The sequence below is a fragment of the Onychomys torridus genome, chromosome 7 (genome assembly GCF_903995425.1).
Source record: "Onychomys torridus chromosome 7, mOncTor1.1, whole genome shotgun sequence".
Taxonomy (NCBI): domain Eukaryota; kingdom Metazoa; phylum Chordata; class Mammalia; order Rodentia; family Cricetidae; genus Onychomys; species Onychomys torridus.
This window is the reverse complement of record NC_050449.1, coordinates 106,223,662-106,242,752: the sequence shown is the minus strand read 5'-3', so window position 1 is coordinate 106,242,752 and position 19,091 is coordinate 106,223,662. Positions and strand designations below refer to the sequence as shown.

The 19,091-nt window shown below is 39.7% G+C and overlaps 1 protein-coding gene across 27 annotated transcripts in view; it reads right to left on the bottom strand.

Annotated features, from left to right (window-relative positions):
* Clasp2 (cytoplasmic linker associated protein 2) overlaps nt 1-19,091 on the bottom strand; it is a 198,664-nt gene that overhangs the window by 126,551 nt on the left and 53,022 nt on the right. Inside the window, exon 1 of one of the 27 annotated variants that reach the window (XM_036192057.1) lies at nt 17,072-17,660. The exons of the other annotated variants lie outside the window; for them this stretch is intronic. Coding sequence (XP_036047950.1) covers nt 17,072-17,087 — 16 coding nt within the window. The 5' untranslated portion in view covers nt 17,088-17,660. Of the gene's footprint in view, nt 1-17,071; nt 17,661-19,091 lie in introns of those variants that run through there. 27 annotated transcript variants of the gene reach the window in all.

Here is a 19,091-nt window from a genome sequence, read left to right as displayed (position 1 = left end):
ACTCTATTAAGAATACCAAAACAATTTCAAATAAACTTTCTTGGTTCATCATTATAGTCACAGACACACACACAGACACACACACACACACACACACACACACACACACACACACACACACACGACAGAATAGACACAAAAATCTACAGAAAGGCAGGCACTGAAACAGAGGAGGCAGAAGTTCCCATGGAAGCGGTGTTCCCTTCCTGTGCACACAAGAACTGAAAAGTAAGTGTCCCTATCATTTTAAAAAAATTAACTCTTAACATTCTCGTGCTACTAAGATTTTTTTAAACTTTGTTAACAAAGCGAAGCATACTAGTCCCAAGAAACAAATAATACATTTTCACAAGATGAATGTCAGTCTAATCAGTACCCAGCTGCATCTTGTGTCTGCTAAGCACTCTCCAAATCCCTAACTAAGCCAGTCAGTCTTAAATCCCCACACAGTAATAGAGAAGTGGAGTATCTCCTGTGGCCTCTGGTGTCTCTTCACGAGATAGGAAAAGAATACTGGAAGACTCATTTTGTTGCTTATAGCTCTGCTATATGAAAGTATCACAGTTTCCTGGTGCCCGTTCCACTGCTCAGATATGTGAGCTATTGAGAGTTTGCAGTTATTATAAAACTGTGCTCTTGAAAGAAAAACAATTAAAAAGGATCTGTGGATTTCAACATTATTGACAAGTAGTATACAAACCACAGGTCAAGTATCTCTAAAGAATTTGAAATATGAACTATTCCAAAACTCTGTGCCTTTTGGTAACATAATGCTAAGCTTCAGACCTGAAAGCATTTTGTATTTGGGTATTAAGGACATTCAGCTAAATATAAGCAGGCTCATACAAATATTATAAACATAGAAAAAAGACCCAAAATCTGAAACACTCTTGGTTCTAAGCAATTCAGATAACGTATATTCAACATGTAATTTATCTGAGACCAGAGGAAATCAAAGATGCATTTAGTAATATCTATGGTAGTACTTCTCAAATGTGGTATTCAGAGAAAAGCTCAGGACCACTTTACGTTTGTTAGAGATGCATTTTAAATTATGATTACACTTACTTATTTTGTGTGCCCATGTACCATGGCATTCATGTAGAGGTCAAAAGACTGCTTTCAGGAGTTAGTTCTCTCTTTCTATCATGTTGGTCTAGGGGACTGAACTCAGGACATCAGGCATGTCAGTACCTTTACCTGCTGAACCATCTTGCCAGTCCCCTACAATGTAAATTCCTGGATATGAATCCACCTGTACTGCATCAGAAATAGTGAGCATGCAGCCTGATCCACTGCTATTTGAGATATCTCCTAACAATCATGTGTGAGCCACTCTTCTATAGCAGAGGATGGTAGGTTTCCTTCCTTCCTTCCTTCCTTCCTTCCTTCCTTCCTTCCTTCCTTCCTTCCTTCTTTTTTTGGGTAGGATTTCTTTTTAATAAAAAGGACCATGTGGCAAATATCATAGGCCTTGAAATCTGTATATACAAATGTCCTTTTGTGCAATTATGACATAAGAACAACAAAGCAACCCACAATCTGTAAAAAAAAACAAATGGGGCAGCTGTGTTTCAGTATCATGTATAACAACAAGAGGACAGCTGAGGCTGGTCAGTAAGCAACAATCTGCCAATCCCTGGTCTAGGGTAAAACTAAAAGAAGAGTAAATGTGTACATAATTTAAAAAAATTGATAAAAACAGTAGATTAAATAAAGTCTGAAAGGATATAAAAATTTAAAAAGATACAATAGAAAACTATTTTTGTGCTAGACATGTGAATTCAATTTCCTGTGCACTGAAGTACCAAGAGCCATCTTTGTATTCTAAAATAGTCTAAAGTGTGTTATTCTTTGAAGCAGTGAACTTCGAAGTTGGGCTTTCTTTTTCATTCCATTGACCACTAGATTAAGAGCAATTAGGCACCAACAGTCACCGAATACATTTGTCTCAGTGACCAGTTAGAAAAGGTGAATTTTTTAAGTAATTTCTTTGGCATGCGGGGAGAAATGTGTGGTTGTAACCTGAAACTTTTTTGTTCAGTTTAAAACTGCATCAAGAAGGGAACTAGAGAAATGGTTCAGCAGTTAGGAGCACAGGCTGCTCTTTCAGAGGACCAGAGTTCAGCTCCCAGCACCCACATAAAGGCCTACAGCTCTTTTGTAACTCCAGTTCCATGGGGACCTGCCCCCCTCTACTGGCATCCTCAGGCCGTACATGCACGTACAGGCAAAACACCCCTACACATAAAACAACAACAAAAAACCTTAAAAACTACATTCAAGGGCTGAAGAGATGACCCGGCAGTTAAAAGTGCTTACTGCTTTTGCACAGGACCCAAGTTCAGTTCCCAGTACCAATATCTGGCAGCCCACAACCACTCAGGGAATCTTCTCCTTTGGCCTTCACTGGCATCGGCATGGATGTGCACATGCTTACTGGATAAAATGCCCGATTTTTAAAAAAAGATTTATTTACTTATTATGTATACAGAAGAGGGCGCCAGATCTCATTACAGATGGTTGTGAGGCACCATGTGGTTGCTGGGAATTGAACTGAGGACCTCTGGAAGAGCAGTTGGTGTTCTTAACCTCTGAGCCATCTCTGCAGCCCAAAATGCCTGATTTTTAAAATCTTAAAAGCAACTGGGCTGGAGAGATGGCTCAGAGGTTAAGAGCACCGACTGCTCTTCCAGAGGTCGTCCTTAGTTCAATTCCCAGCACCCACATGGTGCCTCACAACCATCTGCAATGAGATCTGGCGCCCTCTTCTGTATACATAAGCAGCTGGTTAAGCATTTGGCTGGTTAAGCTTTTAGGCTTCTAGCAGCAGTTCAGCTGAGATTCATTCTGGATGAGGACTCAGAAGCTTGCAGTCTGAGGAAACAAGACCAGCTGAGGAACTGGTGAGGTGAGGAAGCTGTGGCTTGTTCTGCTTCTCTGATCTTCCAGCATTCACCCCAATAACTAGCCTCAGGTTTGATTTTATTGATAAGAACTTTTAAGATTCATGCTACAGGACCTGAATTCTAATCCCTAGGACCCACACAGAATTGGGTGGGATAGCACATACATCTGCCACCCCGGGGCTCCTATGGGGAGATGAGAGGTGCTTTTGTGGGCCAGCTAGCCTGGCATATGCAGCAGGCAAACACCAAGAGACCTGTTTCAAACAATGTGGAAGGTGAGGCCTGAAAACCAAGGTTGTTCTCTGAGCCCACTCCCACATAGGCTCACTAGCAGATACACATGCACACACCTCTACCACCACCAGTATCACCATCATTACACATAAGCAAAAAGACAAGTAAATGAATACAATTGGGGGGTGAGTGGGAGGGGAAGGGAGGGGGAGAAAAAGGAAGAGGCAGAGACAGAAAAGTCAATCAAATCAAATGCTTCAGCACAATAAATGAGCCAGACACTCAGGTCCTATATCTGTGGGCTGTAAGAGCAAATGCAAACTTCCTAAAGTCATCCCAAAGGTATTAAGAGGACAAGAATAATTGAGCAGGATGAAGGAGCTATCCACCTGTCTGATGGACAAGGTGACATGATGGAGAAGAGGAGAAAGCCACAGATGGAGAAGAGGGAGAAGAGACAGAAACGGAGGAAACAAGACATCACAAGCAAGAACAAGTGGAAACAAGCACTAGGAACAGATGTGCTTAGAACACCACATCTGCTCTGTGAGTCCAAGATGGTAAAGAGGACTAGAGGGTAGGAAGCAAGTGCTGAGTGGGCTGCGGTGCTGTCCATACAAGGAAGATTAAAAAGGTAAAGAGATGGAATAGGACAGTCAACAAAGACGGAAGAGGAAGAGGTGACCGAAACAGACAAGGGGGGAGAGGGAAGACATGAAAATGGAGAGGTCATGGAGGAAGTGGCTGAGATGAGAAGGGAACTGGAAGGCGCCTGTTCTGGAGTCTCAGGTCTGGTTCCACAAGTTCTAAGTAAATTCTTTTTTAAAATGTCAATTCTCTAGTTACAAGAAGCTCCTTATACAATTTATTATATTTATATGCATTCACAAATAAGAAACACTAGTTTGTGCTTTATTACTTAAATGAGAGAGAAGAAGGATGAATAGACTAGAAATAGCAATAAAGTTTTATTTCTAAAAAAAAAAGTCTTAGGTTAACTGTGGCAAAGCATGATCATTTCACAAATCTAGGAAGTGGGTATACAGAAATTTGTTCTGAGTGCATGCCTCTGCTATGGTTACTATGCTGCATAATAAAATAATCCTAAAAGTAAAAACAACAACAAAAATCAAAACAAAAAATTCAGTAACAACAAACTAAACCCAAAAACTCTTAAATTCCTTGAAGGCTTCATAAAAAATAAATGAAAGCAAATTAATCCCCCGACACTAGCTGGACAAAGGTGCAAGAAAAATGAACTGTTTAGTAACGACTAGGCTGTGTGGCCCGGACAAGACTTAGGAAAACAATACACTGAATTGTTCTTCTATCTGGGTGGGGGCAGAAAGAGAAAGAGATGCAAACAGAAGAGGATGAAGAAAAGAAGGAAGAGATAAACTCCAGGAGGGAATGGAGGAGACTGGAAAAAAGAAATATAGGAAAGGAGAAAGGAAGAGAACCAGACCAAGTACAGAAGGAAGCTCAGCCTGACTTTGCCATCTTGAAAAGCTTGTGTGGAGGTTATGGGAGCACTGGACTGCTGGCCCACAATCTCACTCCCATGCCCAAAGTCCAAAAAGCTCAGAAAAGCAGGCTTTGTTTGGTCTTTTCATTTTCTTCAGTAGAACTCCACTTATTTTATGTCTTTTAGGAAAACTTAAATTTCCTGTCTAGCACTCTCAGACTCAGCCAGTCTTTTCAAAGATTTAAACCTCTAAATTAATGTTCATATTTCTTGCATAGACTCCTTCAAGTCCATGTTACTTAGGGTTATATGGGTATAAGAGACGTTTTTAACTATGTTTGGTATGGAATGAAAAAAAGACAGCCAGGTAATTCTTCAGTTCTTAAAACTAACATAAGTAAAAGCTTAGCAGACTACAGAATAGGTGAGGGGTTATTCTCTCTTTGGGTTTTGGAGACAGTGTCTCACTATGTAGACTTGGCTGGCTTGGAACTCACTATATAAACAAATTGGTGTAACTACTCATAGATATCTATCTGTTTTTGTCTCAAGAGTAAAGTTTTTTTTTCTTCTTTGCTTTTTTCTTTTTTTGGTTTTTTGAGACAGGGTTTCTCTGTGTAGCCCTGGCTGTTCTGAAACTCACTCTGCAGACCAGGCTGGCCTGGAACTCCACCTGCCTCTGCTTCCTGAGGGCTGGGATTAAAGGCCTGTGCCATCACTACTTGCCAGAGTGAGTTTCTTAATAGTCAACTTTGTATGGAAACCAGTTCTGACATTACTGTGAGAACATTACTGGTCAAGGTAGAAAGCACTAAACATATGATACATAAAATTGGTTTTAAAAATTTGCTTTGAGATAGGTGGTGGTGGTGTATACCTTTAATCCCAGAACTTGGGAGGAAGAATATTATGTATGAATTGGAATCGACCTTCAAGTTTAGGTTTTTAAAAAACATGTAAAGAAGACCTATACATATTAAAGGTGCATTTCGTCTCTGGTAGCTACTACCTCAAGCTGATAGCAATGAGAAGAGTGAACACTTCACAAGTGTAAACAACCTTAAAAAACAAACAAACAAAACCACAAAATTTGATTCAACTGCTTCTGTGTAACACAAACAGTGCTCAAAGACAAGTTTCATCAGTCTTTCATGTTTTAAAATTCTTGATACAAATGCTCAGTTTTACTAACGAATACTTTCAGCATACAAATATAGAATATTTTCTAGTGTTATTAAATAGTAAGTAAGGGAGAATTGTTCCCTGAGTGTTAAACTGTAGGTCAGTAGGCTGTTTATTACTGTTATTTTCTCCTCACGTTTTATTGGCAAAATATACACTGTGGTGGGGCTAGAGAGATGGCTCAGCAGTTAAGAGCAGTTAAGAAAAGGGACCAGGATTCCATTCCCAGCACCACACAGCAGCTCACAATCCTCTGTAACTCCAGTTCCTGGGGATCTGATGCTCTCTTTTGGCCTCAACAGGCACTGTATGCACATTGTGCACAGACATACATGCAGGCAAAACACCCATAACCCAAAATAAAAGTAAAGGTTGTCTCTGTGTGTGTGTGTGTGTGTGTGTGTGTGTGTGTGTGTGTGTGTGTGTGTGTGTGTCTAGTGCTGCAATTTCCTCAGTTTTCCCAAAGCCAGAGATTTTAAAGGTAAACATCTGGGATAGCACCATACCAATGTGGTTTCATCATCCACACACAACTGCCCTTGTTTGGAAAAACTTTCTGGAAGACTGACTTTGCTTCCACCACAATGAATTGTTGGATACAGTATTTTATCTCCTGAAATTCTGTTTTTAAGTATTCGATCTGTAACTATCAAGATTGAGAGTTCTTGAGTCAAGCCTTCCAGACATCTCAGCTGCTGCCCAGGATTTGTCTTAAATTCATTTGGTGGCACAATCTGAACTAAGCTAAACTCAGTTTATGGCAAAACATAATGAAACAAACATGAGTTTTTGTTCTTTTTATTCCACCTGCACACATTAACACAAAATGAACAACATGCATGATTATAGGGCACTACTGCCTTAGGCCTGGCAGGAGTTGCTACATAGTATATGAAATAGGATGACTGGTCCCCTCAAGGTTTATTCTTCTTCATATCCCAGGCTGGCTTCAAATTTGTAATCTCCTGCCTCCATGTTCCACATCCTGTAATTACAGGTGTATGCCATGACACCTGTTTTCCCAATAAGGATTTGTGAGTTTCTGTAATTTTAATCTCTCTCTCTCTCTCTCTCTCTCTCTCTCACACACACACACACACACACACACACACACACACACACACACCACTTTTTTTCTTTTTTATTGAAGGCAGGCCACAATTTCAAATAGTTTTTAAACTTTCTGCTTCATGTTTAGGATACATGTACTCCAAAGTAATTGTGTCTAAGATAGACATAAAACACAAAAAGTTGTTCCATCTCACGGGGCAAAAAGAGCAAGCCAAAACTCACACACAGGTCTCATAGTATTAATGTTGTGCAGGGTTTATTTAGTCAATCACCTTGTTCAATAAGAAGTCTCATACCAGGAATTTACACACATGAAATACACTCTCCTTCATACTGACTCATCTCATATGCCACAGTTCCTCTTTCACTTGAAGCTATATCCTTCCTTATTCTAATTAAAACAAGCACAGGACTCTGAGTCTCTGGGCTGTTATACTCTTGCATAGCCAATGAGGACCAGTGAGCATAGTCCTTACTTAATGGCTAAATTAGCAACAGGTTAGTTATAAACATCACTCATGTCTAAGGAATCTCATGGGATTATAGTGATATTTTATTTGTATTGAAATGTGATTTTATTTATATGTTAATAAAGTTGCCTTGAGGTCAGAGCAAGCCAGAGCAGAAACTGGGTGGTAGTGGTGTACACCTTTAATCCCAGCATTTGGAGGCAGAGCTAGGTAGATCTCTGTGTGTTTAAGGACACAGCCAACATGACAGACACACGCCTTTAATCTCAATAGCAACCATAGAAGACCTGGAGGTCTGTACAAACAGGCAGTGACAAGGAGGTCATGTGGCTGGTTTTATAACCAATGAGAAAACAGAACAAAAAGTCTATAAAAAAGATAGGACACAGAGAGGTAGCTCTCTTGTGGAGAGGAAGGACAGCAGAAGCAGTGAAGGGTAAGGTTTTCTGCTCTTGCTCTGACCTCGTGGTTTTTAACTCTGCAATTGGTTTTGTGTTTTTTATTTAACAAGTCAGTTACATCTACATTTGGCGCCCTATGTGGGGCACGAACCCACAACCCTGAGATTAAGAGACTCATGCTTGTATACATCCTAGTTCACAAAAGAGTACGCTAAGCCTATAGACTAAAGATGATGTCCCAACACTGTGGAGAAACCTCAGGTAACTGTCCAGGCAGCTGGCTGTTTCTGTCAACTCACATTTTTTTTTTTTTTTTGGAAGCTGCTTGCATGCACTTCCTGTTTTTATTTTTTATTAGGTAGTATTATTTCCTTCTTGGGTCTCTGAGGGAGTTGAAGATCAGTTAGTTATAGTTATAATTATCTTTGTTAAGGATTTCAGAAAAACTTACTAAGAGCTGTAAGTATATAAATTTGAAAGATGTTATAAGACAGTTCCGTTACAATATAAGTTAGGATAAAAAGTGAATCAGGTACATTTTGGACTTACCAAAATAGGATAGATAATGAAATTATTTTCTCTGAATTTGTCAAATGCAAATGGACTAGACATTGTTTAGGTATTTATTGCTTGTATATATGGTATATATAGTTATTGTACTTTTGTATATAGTTTTTCTTATATTAGTTATAACTTTTTCCTTTTTTTCTTTTTATTAAAATAGAAAAGGGGAAATATAGTGATATTTTATTTGTATTGAAATGTGATTTTATTTATATGTTAATAAAGTTGCCTTGAGGTCAGAGCAAGCCAGAGCAAAAGCTGGGTGGTAGTGGTGCACGCCTTTAATCCCAGCACTTGGAGGCAGAGCTAGGTAGATATCTGTGTGTTCAAGGACATAGCCAGCATGGCAGACACACACCTTTAATCTCAATAGCAACCACAGAAGACCTGGAGGTCTGTACAAACAGGTAGTGACAAGGAGGTAATATGGCTGGTTTTACAACCAATGAGAAAACAGAACAAAAAATCTATAAAAAAGATAGGACACAGAGAGGTAGCTCTCTTGCGGAGAGGAGGAACAGCAGAAGCAGTGAAGGGTAAGGTTTTCCGCTCTTGCTCTGACCTCACGGTTTTTAACTCTGCAATTGGTTTTGTGTTTCTTATTTAACAAGCCGGTTACATCTACACAGGATGCTCTATTACTTCTCCTCTGTCTGTCTCCACAGGGTCCCCCTACTCAGTCCTTTCTGGGGGCAATTCCTATTTAACCCAGCCACCATGTCCAAAAGTCTTCTCTCTACATCTTTTCTAAAGCATTTCATCTATTCTCCACGGTAAGTATCCTCAAAATGTCGACAAATTCCAGTGCTCACCTCTGGCCTAGAATATCTGAGTTCCAAATCTATATATCCAACTATCTTTGACCTGTCCTCTGAGGAAATCATCTCCTATGGAGATATCAAAAGCATCTTCAGTTTAACACAGATGACTACAACAACACTATTTTTAAGTCTTCCCACACCAGTGTGACAAATGACATCACTATCTCTGCTACTCAAGCTCAAATGTGGAAATGCACCCTCTGCATTCTCCCAAGCCCACACCTACCATCCACCAATAGTTCTTGTCCCTGTAACTCCCAGCAGTACTGGAAGCCCACCTATTTCTTGTTACTTCTGCTGCCACTCCTAATCAGAAGCCAGACTTGCACCACCCCGCCTATAGCAGTGTACAGCTTTATATTCTTGACCTCCTTTCAAACCACAAGGTAGACAATGTGATACCCTACAAAGAATTGGATCAAATTTGGATAGTGAAACGATAAACACAAAGGGAGCTATATAAAGTATGGATTTGGTCAATAACGGATACAATGCTTGATATTAATAACACAAAGACAATCAGATACTGAACATCTTCTGACAGAAACCCAAGTCTGGATTTGGTGCCATACCTCCTAATCCTTCCCAAAACAGTCCCACCAAGTAGGGACCAAACATTCAAATATATAAGTGTATGGGGGCCGTTCTCATTTAAACCACCACAGCAACACAAAACAGTACTTTTGAAAAATCTGTATCAACAAAACCAAACACCCAAATCAGACTTGTTTTGATCAAGCCATCTGAAGCATTTTCAATCTTCAAGAAATACAGTAGATACAGATACAGGTGTAATGATGCATGCCTGAGATCACAGCACTTAAGAGGAAGCAGGAGGATCAGGATTTCAAGATCATCGTCAACTGCATGAGACTTCCAAAAAGCCAAACACATGAACAAAAGATTAAACAAAAATAATCAACAAAAGCACTAGTATAAGCCAGGCGGTGGTGGCCCACGCCTTTAATCCCAGCAGTTGGAAGGCAGAGGCAGGCAGATCTCTGTGAGTTCAAGGCCAGCCTGGTCTCCAAAGCGCAGGAAAGGCGCAAAGCTACACAGAGAAACCCTGTCTTGAAAAACAAAACAAAACAAACAAACAAACAAACAAAAAGCACTAGTATAATGCAATTACCAAGCTACAGTATGGAAAATACTTACCTGACAGATGCCAAATAAACGTCAAAAAGAGAGATCAACTCTACTGCTAAGAAATGTATTAGTCAACAACAGTGGGGAAATCTAACTTGAATCCTAGTTAAAAAAAAAAAAAAACTGAAAAAAAAATAAAGAAACTAAGATCTAAACACTGAAATTATTAAAAATTATAATTTGAACTACTCTATTTTCAAAGTCCATACAACAGAACCCAATACTGTAAGCCACACTGTAAGAGTGAACATGTAAGCAAAGGGCAGAGTATGTGGGTAAGGCCCCTAAAGAACGTCAGCGCTTTCTTACACGATGCCAGTAACAGGGATGGATGACTACAGGGGGAGAATACTACGTCAAAGCTGCAACTTGGATTTTTTTTCCCATCCCCAGACAGGGTCTTGCTATAGAATCCAGGCTGGCCTTGAATTCGGAATAGTCCTCCTGTCTCCACCTCCATGTGTTGGGATTACTTCTTTGTGTCTGTCCAGCTACAAATCAGAATCCCAAGAACCTAACTGCTACAGCATAAAAATGATGCACCTTGCAGAACAACAGAGAAGTGACAGTGCCTACGACAGAAATGAACACCAGGAACAAATGAAAATTCTATGGAATAGTTTCATCCTTAAACCCTCAACCCAGAACCTCCACATCCCACATCCCACACCCACACGCAGTGTACACACAAGCCTGTATGAATGTGTAGGGTGTACGTATATATAGACACACACACAGACAAATAAAAACAAGATACACACACACACACACACACACACACACACACACACACACACACACCCCTCTTACGAAAAAGGAACTACTGGAAAAGGAAAAGGCAAGTTCTTGGGACCATTTAAACTTTTGTTTGCCAAGGTTAAGGGTTTGGATGACAAGGGTTTGGTTTCTCAGGATACACGGTAAAAGAGAAAGACGAAACAAGATACACTAAAGGTCCAGCGGAGTGCCCAATAATTCCAACTAAGAACTAACAACTATTCCGCAAGGAGAGGCAGAAGCAAACAAAGGGGTGAAACATAATTTTTAAAAAAGTAACAGAAGAGGGAGTCAGAGAAAAACACTCAGTGGAAAAATACTTTCTGTATAAGCATGAAGAACTCAGTTCAAATCCCCAGGAGCCATGCACACAGCTGGATATGGTGGCAACTTCAGTAACCCAGGTAAGGAGGGGTGTCTCTGGAGCTCACAGATCAGCCTACCCAAAACAGTGAGTTCCAAGTTGAGTGAGAGAAAAGTAAGGTGGAAAGCAACAGAGGAAGACCCTCTACAGTGATCTTTAGTCATGTCACAATAGGGCATGCACATTTAAATGCATGTGCTCACACCCCTGCACAACATATACTTAAATATAATAGCAATTATTTATTATTATTATTATTATTATTATTATTATTACTACTACTACTACTAAATAGAAAGCTTTCCACAGTAAAGTAAAAAATCTTCAGGAATAAAAGCTGGTAAAAAAAATTCTTAGACAGGCAGTGGTGGCGCACACCTTTAATCCCAGAACTCTGGAGGCAGAGGTAGGCGGATCACTGTGAGTTTGGGGCCAGCCTAGTCGACAGATCTAGTTCCAAGGCTATACAAAGAAACCTTGTCTCAAAAAAACAATTATTTTTAAAATTTGTCTTTAGCTTAAAAATAAATTTTCACTAAAACTACTAGAAGTTGAGACTTCTAATAATTTTAAGATATAATTGAACAATTTAAAAAATATATTTAAAGACCTTGCTGGTTTTTTTCCCCCTTTGAATAATTCGGGAAGGTTATCTTTAAAGATTCAAGACCTTCAATGATTCAACGAAGAGATAATCATAATTTGAACACGCCTTTAATCCCAGCACTCGGGAGGCAGAGCCAGGCGGATCTCTGTGAGTTCGAGGCCAGCCTGGGCTACCAAGTGAGTTCCAGGAAAGGCACAAAGCTACACATGGAAACCCTGTCTCGAAAACCAACCAACCAAACAAACAAAAAAACACCAAACCAAAAAAAAAAAAAAAAATTTATAAAATAATGTCATAAAATATACCAAGGTAAATAATAAACGAGGTTCATAAAAGTTAGAAATTGTACAGAAATTTGTCACTTACATTTTCAAGCCAGCAACTGTTAAGAACATCAAACTGTATCATTCTACAAGTACACAGAAAAGCTGTAAACCTTTAAAAGAGTCCAATTCATTCCCGATTCCAGGTTTGAAAATATGTTGCTATTGACACCCAATAATCTGCACCCAGCAGGTAAATGGGGCTGCCTCAGGAAGACTTCAATCTGTTTAAAGGTACCTCACAGAGCTGCACCAAAGGTGGCTGTCTAAGGCCGGCAGTGGCTACTATAAGCTTGCTTTATTTTTAGCCACTGGCTAGTTTCAATCTTAGTTACTTACTGTCTTCTGTCTTACATTAACGCTAATGCAATTTTTAAGGGCTCTGATAGAACAGAAGATCCAATCAGTAAAGCGAGAGGGACGACGGACTGCTTCAAGAGGCTCTCAGTCTCTTCAGGCTCTGGAACACTCTGAAACATCGTCTCTTCTTGGACTGTCATGTGCACCACTGGCTTTCAGGGGTCTCAATAACACCTACTCTTTTGTTCCTTGTAATGTATTTCTCTCCGTATGCTTTTCTTTTAATCCTGACATTGATTTTGGTAGAAAACACTGTCCTTACATCAGCAAGCGAAAAGGCAGGTTTCCTTGTGTGACTTACACCACATAATCCTAGTGTGTCATAAAGACTGTTCAGGAGCATGGAAGGGGATAGTTCCAGCAGTAATTTCTTGCTAGTGGTCCACTCCTCTTAAACTAAGTTTAGATAAGTCTGAAGGGGTCCTAGAAGCACAAGGATCTCGCAGAAGAGTGATCCCTAAAAATTCATGATTATTTTTTTAAAGATGGGATCTCACTTTGTAGCCCTAGATGGCTTAGAACTCATTATATAGACCAAGCGGGCCTTGAACTCACAAAGCTCTCTCTGCTTCTCCCTGAGTGCTGCAATTAAGGGAGTTTGCCACCATGCCTGGTCCAATTGCATATATTCTTAAAACATTTATTTCTAATATACTGTATTGAATGTGAAAATTTTAGGAACAGTCCATTTATAACAAAACCTTATTTCTTTCCAGCCACTCTGCAGGAACAACAAAAGGCCAAATTCCTTTCTCGTGCTTCTGGGGCAGATTGTAGGCCTCAGCACCACGTAATAATCCTACAGGTTTTTAATTAACCCTCTCTGATTTGACTGCTGAGAGTATAATATTATACAATTACTCAGATGTTTGGTTTTATGCTTTGGAATAAGAATAGAACAAATGAAGTTAAAAGCATTCAAAAGCTACCCTCAAGAACTCACCAAGTGGTGGGCGGTAGTGGCACACGCCTTTAACCACAGAACTCGGAGGCAGAGGCAGGCGGATCTCTGTGAGTTCGAGGCCAGCCTGGTCTACAGAGCGAGATCCAGGACAGGCACCAAAACTGCACAGAGAAACCCTGTCTTGAAAAACCAAGGGAAAAAAAAAAAAAAAGAACTCACCAAGCATTAAGCCTCCCCAGAACCCTCAAGGACTCACCAAGCAACAAGTCACCCCAGGATCTCATCAATCTGAGTTGACCTTGGAATAAATAAAACTGCCAATGACATAACTGAAATACCTAAAGATCAGCTAAAAACAAATAAAAAGTCAAATGATTTGGCCAAAGATGCCAAAAGGCAGACTGAAAAGACGGCTCAGCAGTTTATAAAGTAAGTGCTTACTATAAACACCAACCTGTACCTAAAACCTCACTCCTACCCCAGGACGGCTCAACAGGTAGATCCCAGGGGCTTGCTGACCAGTCAGTCTAGCTCAAACAGTAGGCTCCAGGTTCAGTGAGAAATCCTGTGTCAGAAAGTAAGCACGAGGAAGGAAGAAGGCACCAGTGTCAACCTCTGGCCTCCACATCTACCTGCACAGGTAAACAGGCCTGCACAAATAAATAAAGCAAGCCAAATGACAACTCCCAGAAAAACACACACACACACACACACACACACACACACACACACACACACACACACACACACACATCATATGAAGATGACTAGTATTATCAGAAAGCAGCCATGTTTGATAATGTTGATAATTTTTACTGATATGATTGGCAAATTATTTAAACAATTAATAATATCAAGAACTGAAAAGAGGGGCTAGAGAGATGGCTCAGTGGTTAAGAGCAAAGGACCCAGGTTTAGTTCCTAGCACCCACAATTAATTGTCTGTAGCTCCAGTTCCAGGGGATCTGGCATCCTCACATGAACATACATACAGGCAAAACACCAATGCACATAGAAATAAATAAATTTGAAAAAAAAAGAGCTGAAAAGAATGTTGGTTAGTAAGTATTACTGTTGGGAATGTATATAATAAAGTATTTCTGAAGTATAGTTACAGCTATCACAACTTAAAGTGAAATTTTTGGTCCTAAAATGCTACTTACTAGTATTTTGAAAAATGCATGTGTCTGTATTCACATAAACAGCCTGTACAAAAGAGCCTTTTTCAGAACAATTTAGGAAAAATTATGTATGGCAAAGAATGTAAACTTTCACAGAAGACAAAATGGTTGGTTATACAGTATCTATACAATGGAAGGCTATGAAACAGTTTAAACAAATGAGGCAGAGTAACACATGATGGCACGGTATTAAAACACTTCATGTGTTACTGAGCAGACATAGCAAATGCTGAAAATATATTCAGAATGACTGCTTTCAGGGGATATGGCTTAATGGTAAAATAACTGGTCAGAGTAAGCGAGGCCCTGGGTTCCATTCCCCAGTAGTCTCCTCCCCTAAAGTAAATAAACAGCAATCAACACAAAATGTTGGAGGAAGGTTTGTTAAAACATAATACAAGGCATGAAAAAGCATGCATAAAGTATAAACAAGTTTAAGGATTTTAGCATTACGATCATTTCAATTTTAAAAAGATGATATTTACATACTAAGTCCACAGTTAAAATTTTAAATGAGTAAATAGGTTAGGAATAGTGCTGTGCACTTGCTACACACATTCATGTGAGATGGTGCATGGTGTGTGGACGCACAAATTGTATGTGAGAGAAACTCACGCACAGAGCAGCCATACCAAACATTAAGACTGCTCATCCTGACTGCCTGGAGGTATACACATGGCTTTATTATTCAGACTTCTAAGGATTTTTTTAAAAGGCATATTTTAATCCAACAAAATTGTTACTATTTTAAGGAAGAGAATTAGCTGGAAGGTTACCCTCTAAGCTTTACAACAGGTCATTACTTTGAATTAAAAAAAAAAAAAAATCAATATATTCCTAAACTGTCTGACTGTATTATTTGGAAAATAAAAACCAAGTAAAGAAACATGGATGGCCAAAGAACTTAGAATTAAAAAAAAAATCTAGATATAATCCAAAGCAAATGCAACATTTAGTTGCCTAAAAATCAAGCATTTTTGTTTTGTTTTATCTTCCTAAGAAACTTGGAAATGCTCTTAAGTATCTGAGAAATTAATTAGATTTTTTTTACCTTAAAAATTAATAAAGTATATTTAATTTATTTATATGGGGTCATATAAGTTATATAAATTCTCAGAATCACTCATAACAATGTGTAAAACAATCTACTATCACACTTTTATTTAAATGTACATAAGTATTTTAAATGGCTATTAATAACAGCAACTTGGTGAGTTTGCAATCTATCCCTAATAGCACCAAGAGGACCAACTCTCAGACAGAGGTTATGATTTAGTCATAGGAAGGCTGACACTATTAAGGCTTAAAACGTACAAATCCAAGCAGAGGTCCTTAAGAACCTACACACACACACACACACACACACACACACACACACACGGCATAACACTGTGGAACCCTTATACTCCCTCTGTATATATCTGATACTGATTATGAAACATACGTCTAAGCATCTTAATAAAGGTTTAGTAACAAGGAAAAGGCTCAAATAGTCAGTGTTATGAAAGACAATAATAGCAGATGCACATCTGGGGCTGTAGATTCAGCCTTGTTTGCTTTCTGTGCCTGGACCTGGAACACACCTTTCAGCAGGTCTCAGTTTCCTAATCTGTGAAATGGAAACACCAAATATCTGTGTACTTCACTAGTCATTTGTACCTGAGAAGTTAGTGTATATAAAGTATATCAAAGTGCCTTTGAAAAGCATAAAACACTATAGAAATAGGTGTTTTTAAAATTATCCTTACCAAAACACCAAAAGATAATTTGTGATCAAATTATGTCCTATATAAATTTCTTCAAGGATGTTTACTAGAGACACTGACAAATCACAGGCATACTAATTAATGTAGTATCCATGGCAAGCCATTTTGCTTCTCTAAGTATTTTATTACCACAGAATTCAAATTCTGTCAAATAGAGCAGGAAAGACGTCAAACTGGCTAATCAAATCTCCCTGCCTAAATCTGCCATTACTCCAAAGGCCATATTCCCCTCCAGAGCTTCTCTACACATTTTGTGATCCTTCCACTATCCCTTCATTACCAATACCAAAGCCTGAAGAAGCCGTGCTTGGTTTGCAAGGTAAATTTCACCTTATGTTTACCAGACCCTACAGTGACACATCAAGTGAAAAAAGGCACATACACGCACAAATACCCGACTGCACACAAACACAGACATGTCCTTCATTCTTTAGGGAGAAATGTATTTCTTATACAGGAAACAATCATCACCTTAAAACGAAGTGTGTAACACAGCACAACAAGAAAAATAAATCATACTCACCATCTCCCATAGCCATTCAGATGGTCCAGGGAGCTCTCTCAAACCAAGAGGTCAAATATCACAGCAAAATAAGTGCAGCTCAGTGCCTGCGCCACTGGGCTCGGCCTGCAGCCTACAGGCACCGGGAGCACTGTGTGACCCAGGCCGCGCTGCAGCTCTGCACCGCAATAGCCACCAGCTGCTACTCCACTTCAAAATAAAAGTCTGGGGTCTTGCTGAAAACCCTCGTTTTTGTTTTATTTTTTAGCAAAGCTTAGCAGGGCTTGATCAAAATTATTCTTTAACTGCACATATGCTGTTAGATACACGTTGTGATGTTTCTCCTTGTACCGGATGTCTGAAATTTAATCTAAGAAAAGCTCTGGGAGCCAATAAATGTCATCCCACAGGGGGACTTTTAATGCAATCATCAAAACACAAGGCATGTGTTCAGCAATCATTTTCTGCTTCCCTAAAGATATCCATGTAATCAGTAGCAATCACATGATCTGATGGATTAGCTGGTTTGTGCCTTTTAGGAAAGGTTTTCATCCTTTTGTCATTACCTTTTACTATTTACAACAGAAGACGGCTAGAAGTGCACAAACAGGAACAGCCCAGTTTCCATGATTAACTGCTCTCATTATGCAGGAAGCATTCTGGCTGCCGTAAACAAATCACGTCAAAGACAGCCCATCAAAGGCAGCTCTGTGCACGGACAGCAGGGCCACACGGAACAAAGCTTGCTTCTGGTGGAGACAGAACTAGCCAGTGCGCAGCTGCAGGGGAGCTAAGCACCCTCTCTCCAGGCTGCAGGGCCATCAGACATTATCCAGCTCTGAGAAGGCCCTGGAGCTCGCGGCAGCACAGTGACTTGATTTTCAATCAACCCAAGAAAGGAGCTTCTCCACTCGCGATCAAAGAGCATGCTATGAAAACACACATATAAGCTGAACACCAAGGTAATTTTACAGCCTAAAGCCTAGCTCCTATGTTACTTTACTGCCAGCCTCTAAGGTAAATAATTCTCCTCCTGGCAACTGTCTCAAATAGAAAAACTGGAAATTACCGTGATTATAAGCCAAACTGTACTTGGTCCTACAAGCACATCAGACAAATTATACAGTGTTTTCACAATGAAAGGGGAAAAACAGAACAGCCGCAGCCACCAATACTGTTTCCATCTCCGTTAGCACAGGAGACTGTCTAGAAAGCCCCATGCCGCCCCACCACCATCACAGGAGACTTCAACTTGTAGTCTTTTCGTCCTGGGCTGGTGTTGGCTCCTTCTAGCCACAATGTGCTTAGTTGTAATTCCATTTTCCTTCTAATAATGGAGCTCATTCTGCTGCACTTAGGGACTTTACCAACTTGCTTTTGTAACATGAAAATTAAAGTCCAGCTTCTTAAAATGCTCAGAAAAAACAAATGTGCATTTCTCACTATTTCCTAAATCAAATGATTATATGGTCAAATTTGATGATTTAATTTAGTGTTCTTGACTCTGCTCAACTAGTGCTTTTAAAACTAATGTCAAAGAATTTAATCAGAGCTTCAAGAGTATTGCAATGGCAATTATGAAAGAAACCAGAGAGACAAAAGCATTATGTACAGCTATGTATGCACCAGGACCCCTGAGAAGAGCAACAGAAACAGGCTTTCTCTGGACAGTCACGCCAAGAAGACAGTGCTACTCCATGTCACCCACCCCAAGTACATGGCCTTTTCTAGATCATAACTCTTCATGACTCCCACCTCTAGGACCTATCAAAAGTTCTCTTGACCTTTTGGACACTCGGAGCATAGTTCTGCTCACTTGTTCAACACTCCTCAGACCCTGTCTCCTCACTGACAGCTCCAGGCAGCCCTGGTCTCTCTGCATTCTTCAAATAACCAAGTCCTGTTCACCTCTGGGCTTTCATTTTTGTTTGTGAGACTTGTCTTTAATGGCTGAGACATCTCTCCAGCCCTCACCTCTGAGCTTTCAAAGTCACTATTTTCTTCTGGCCAAAGTGTTTTCCTTACAATTATTCCTTGACTG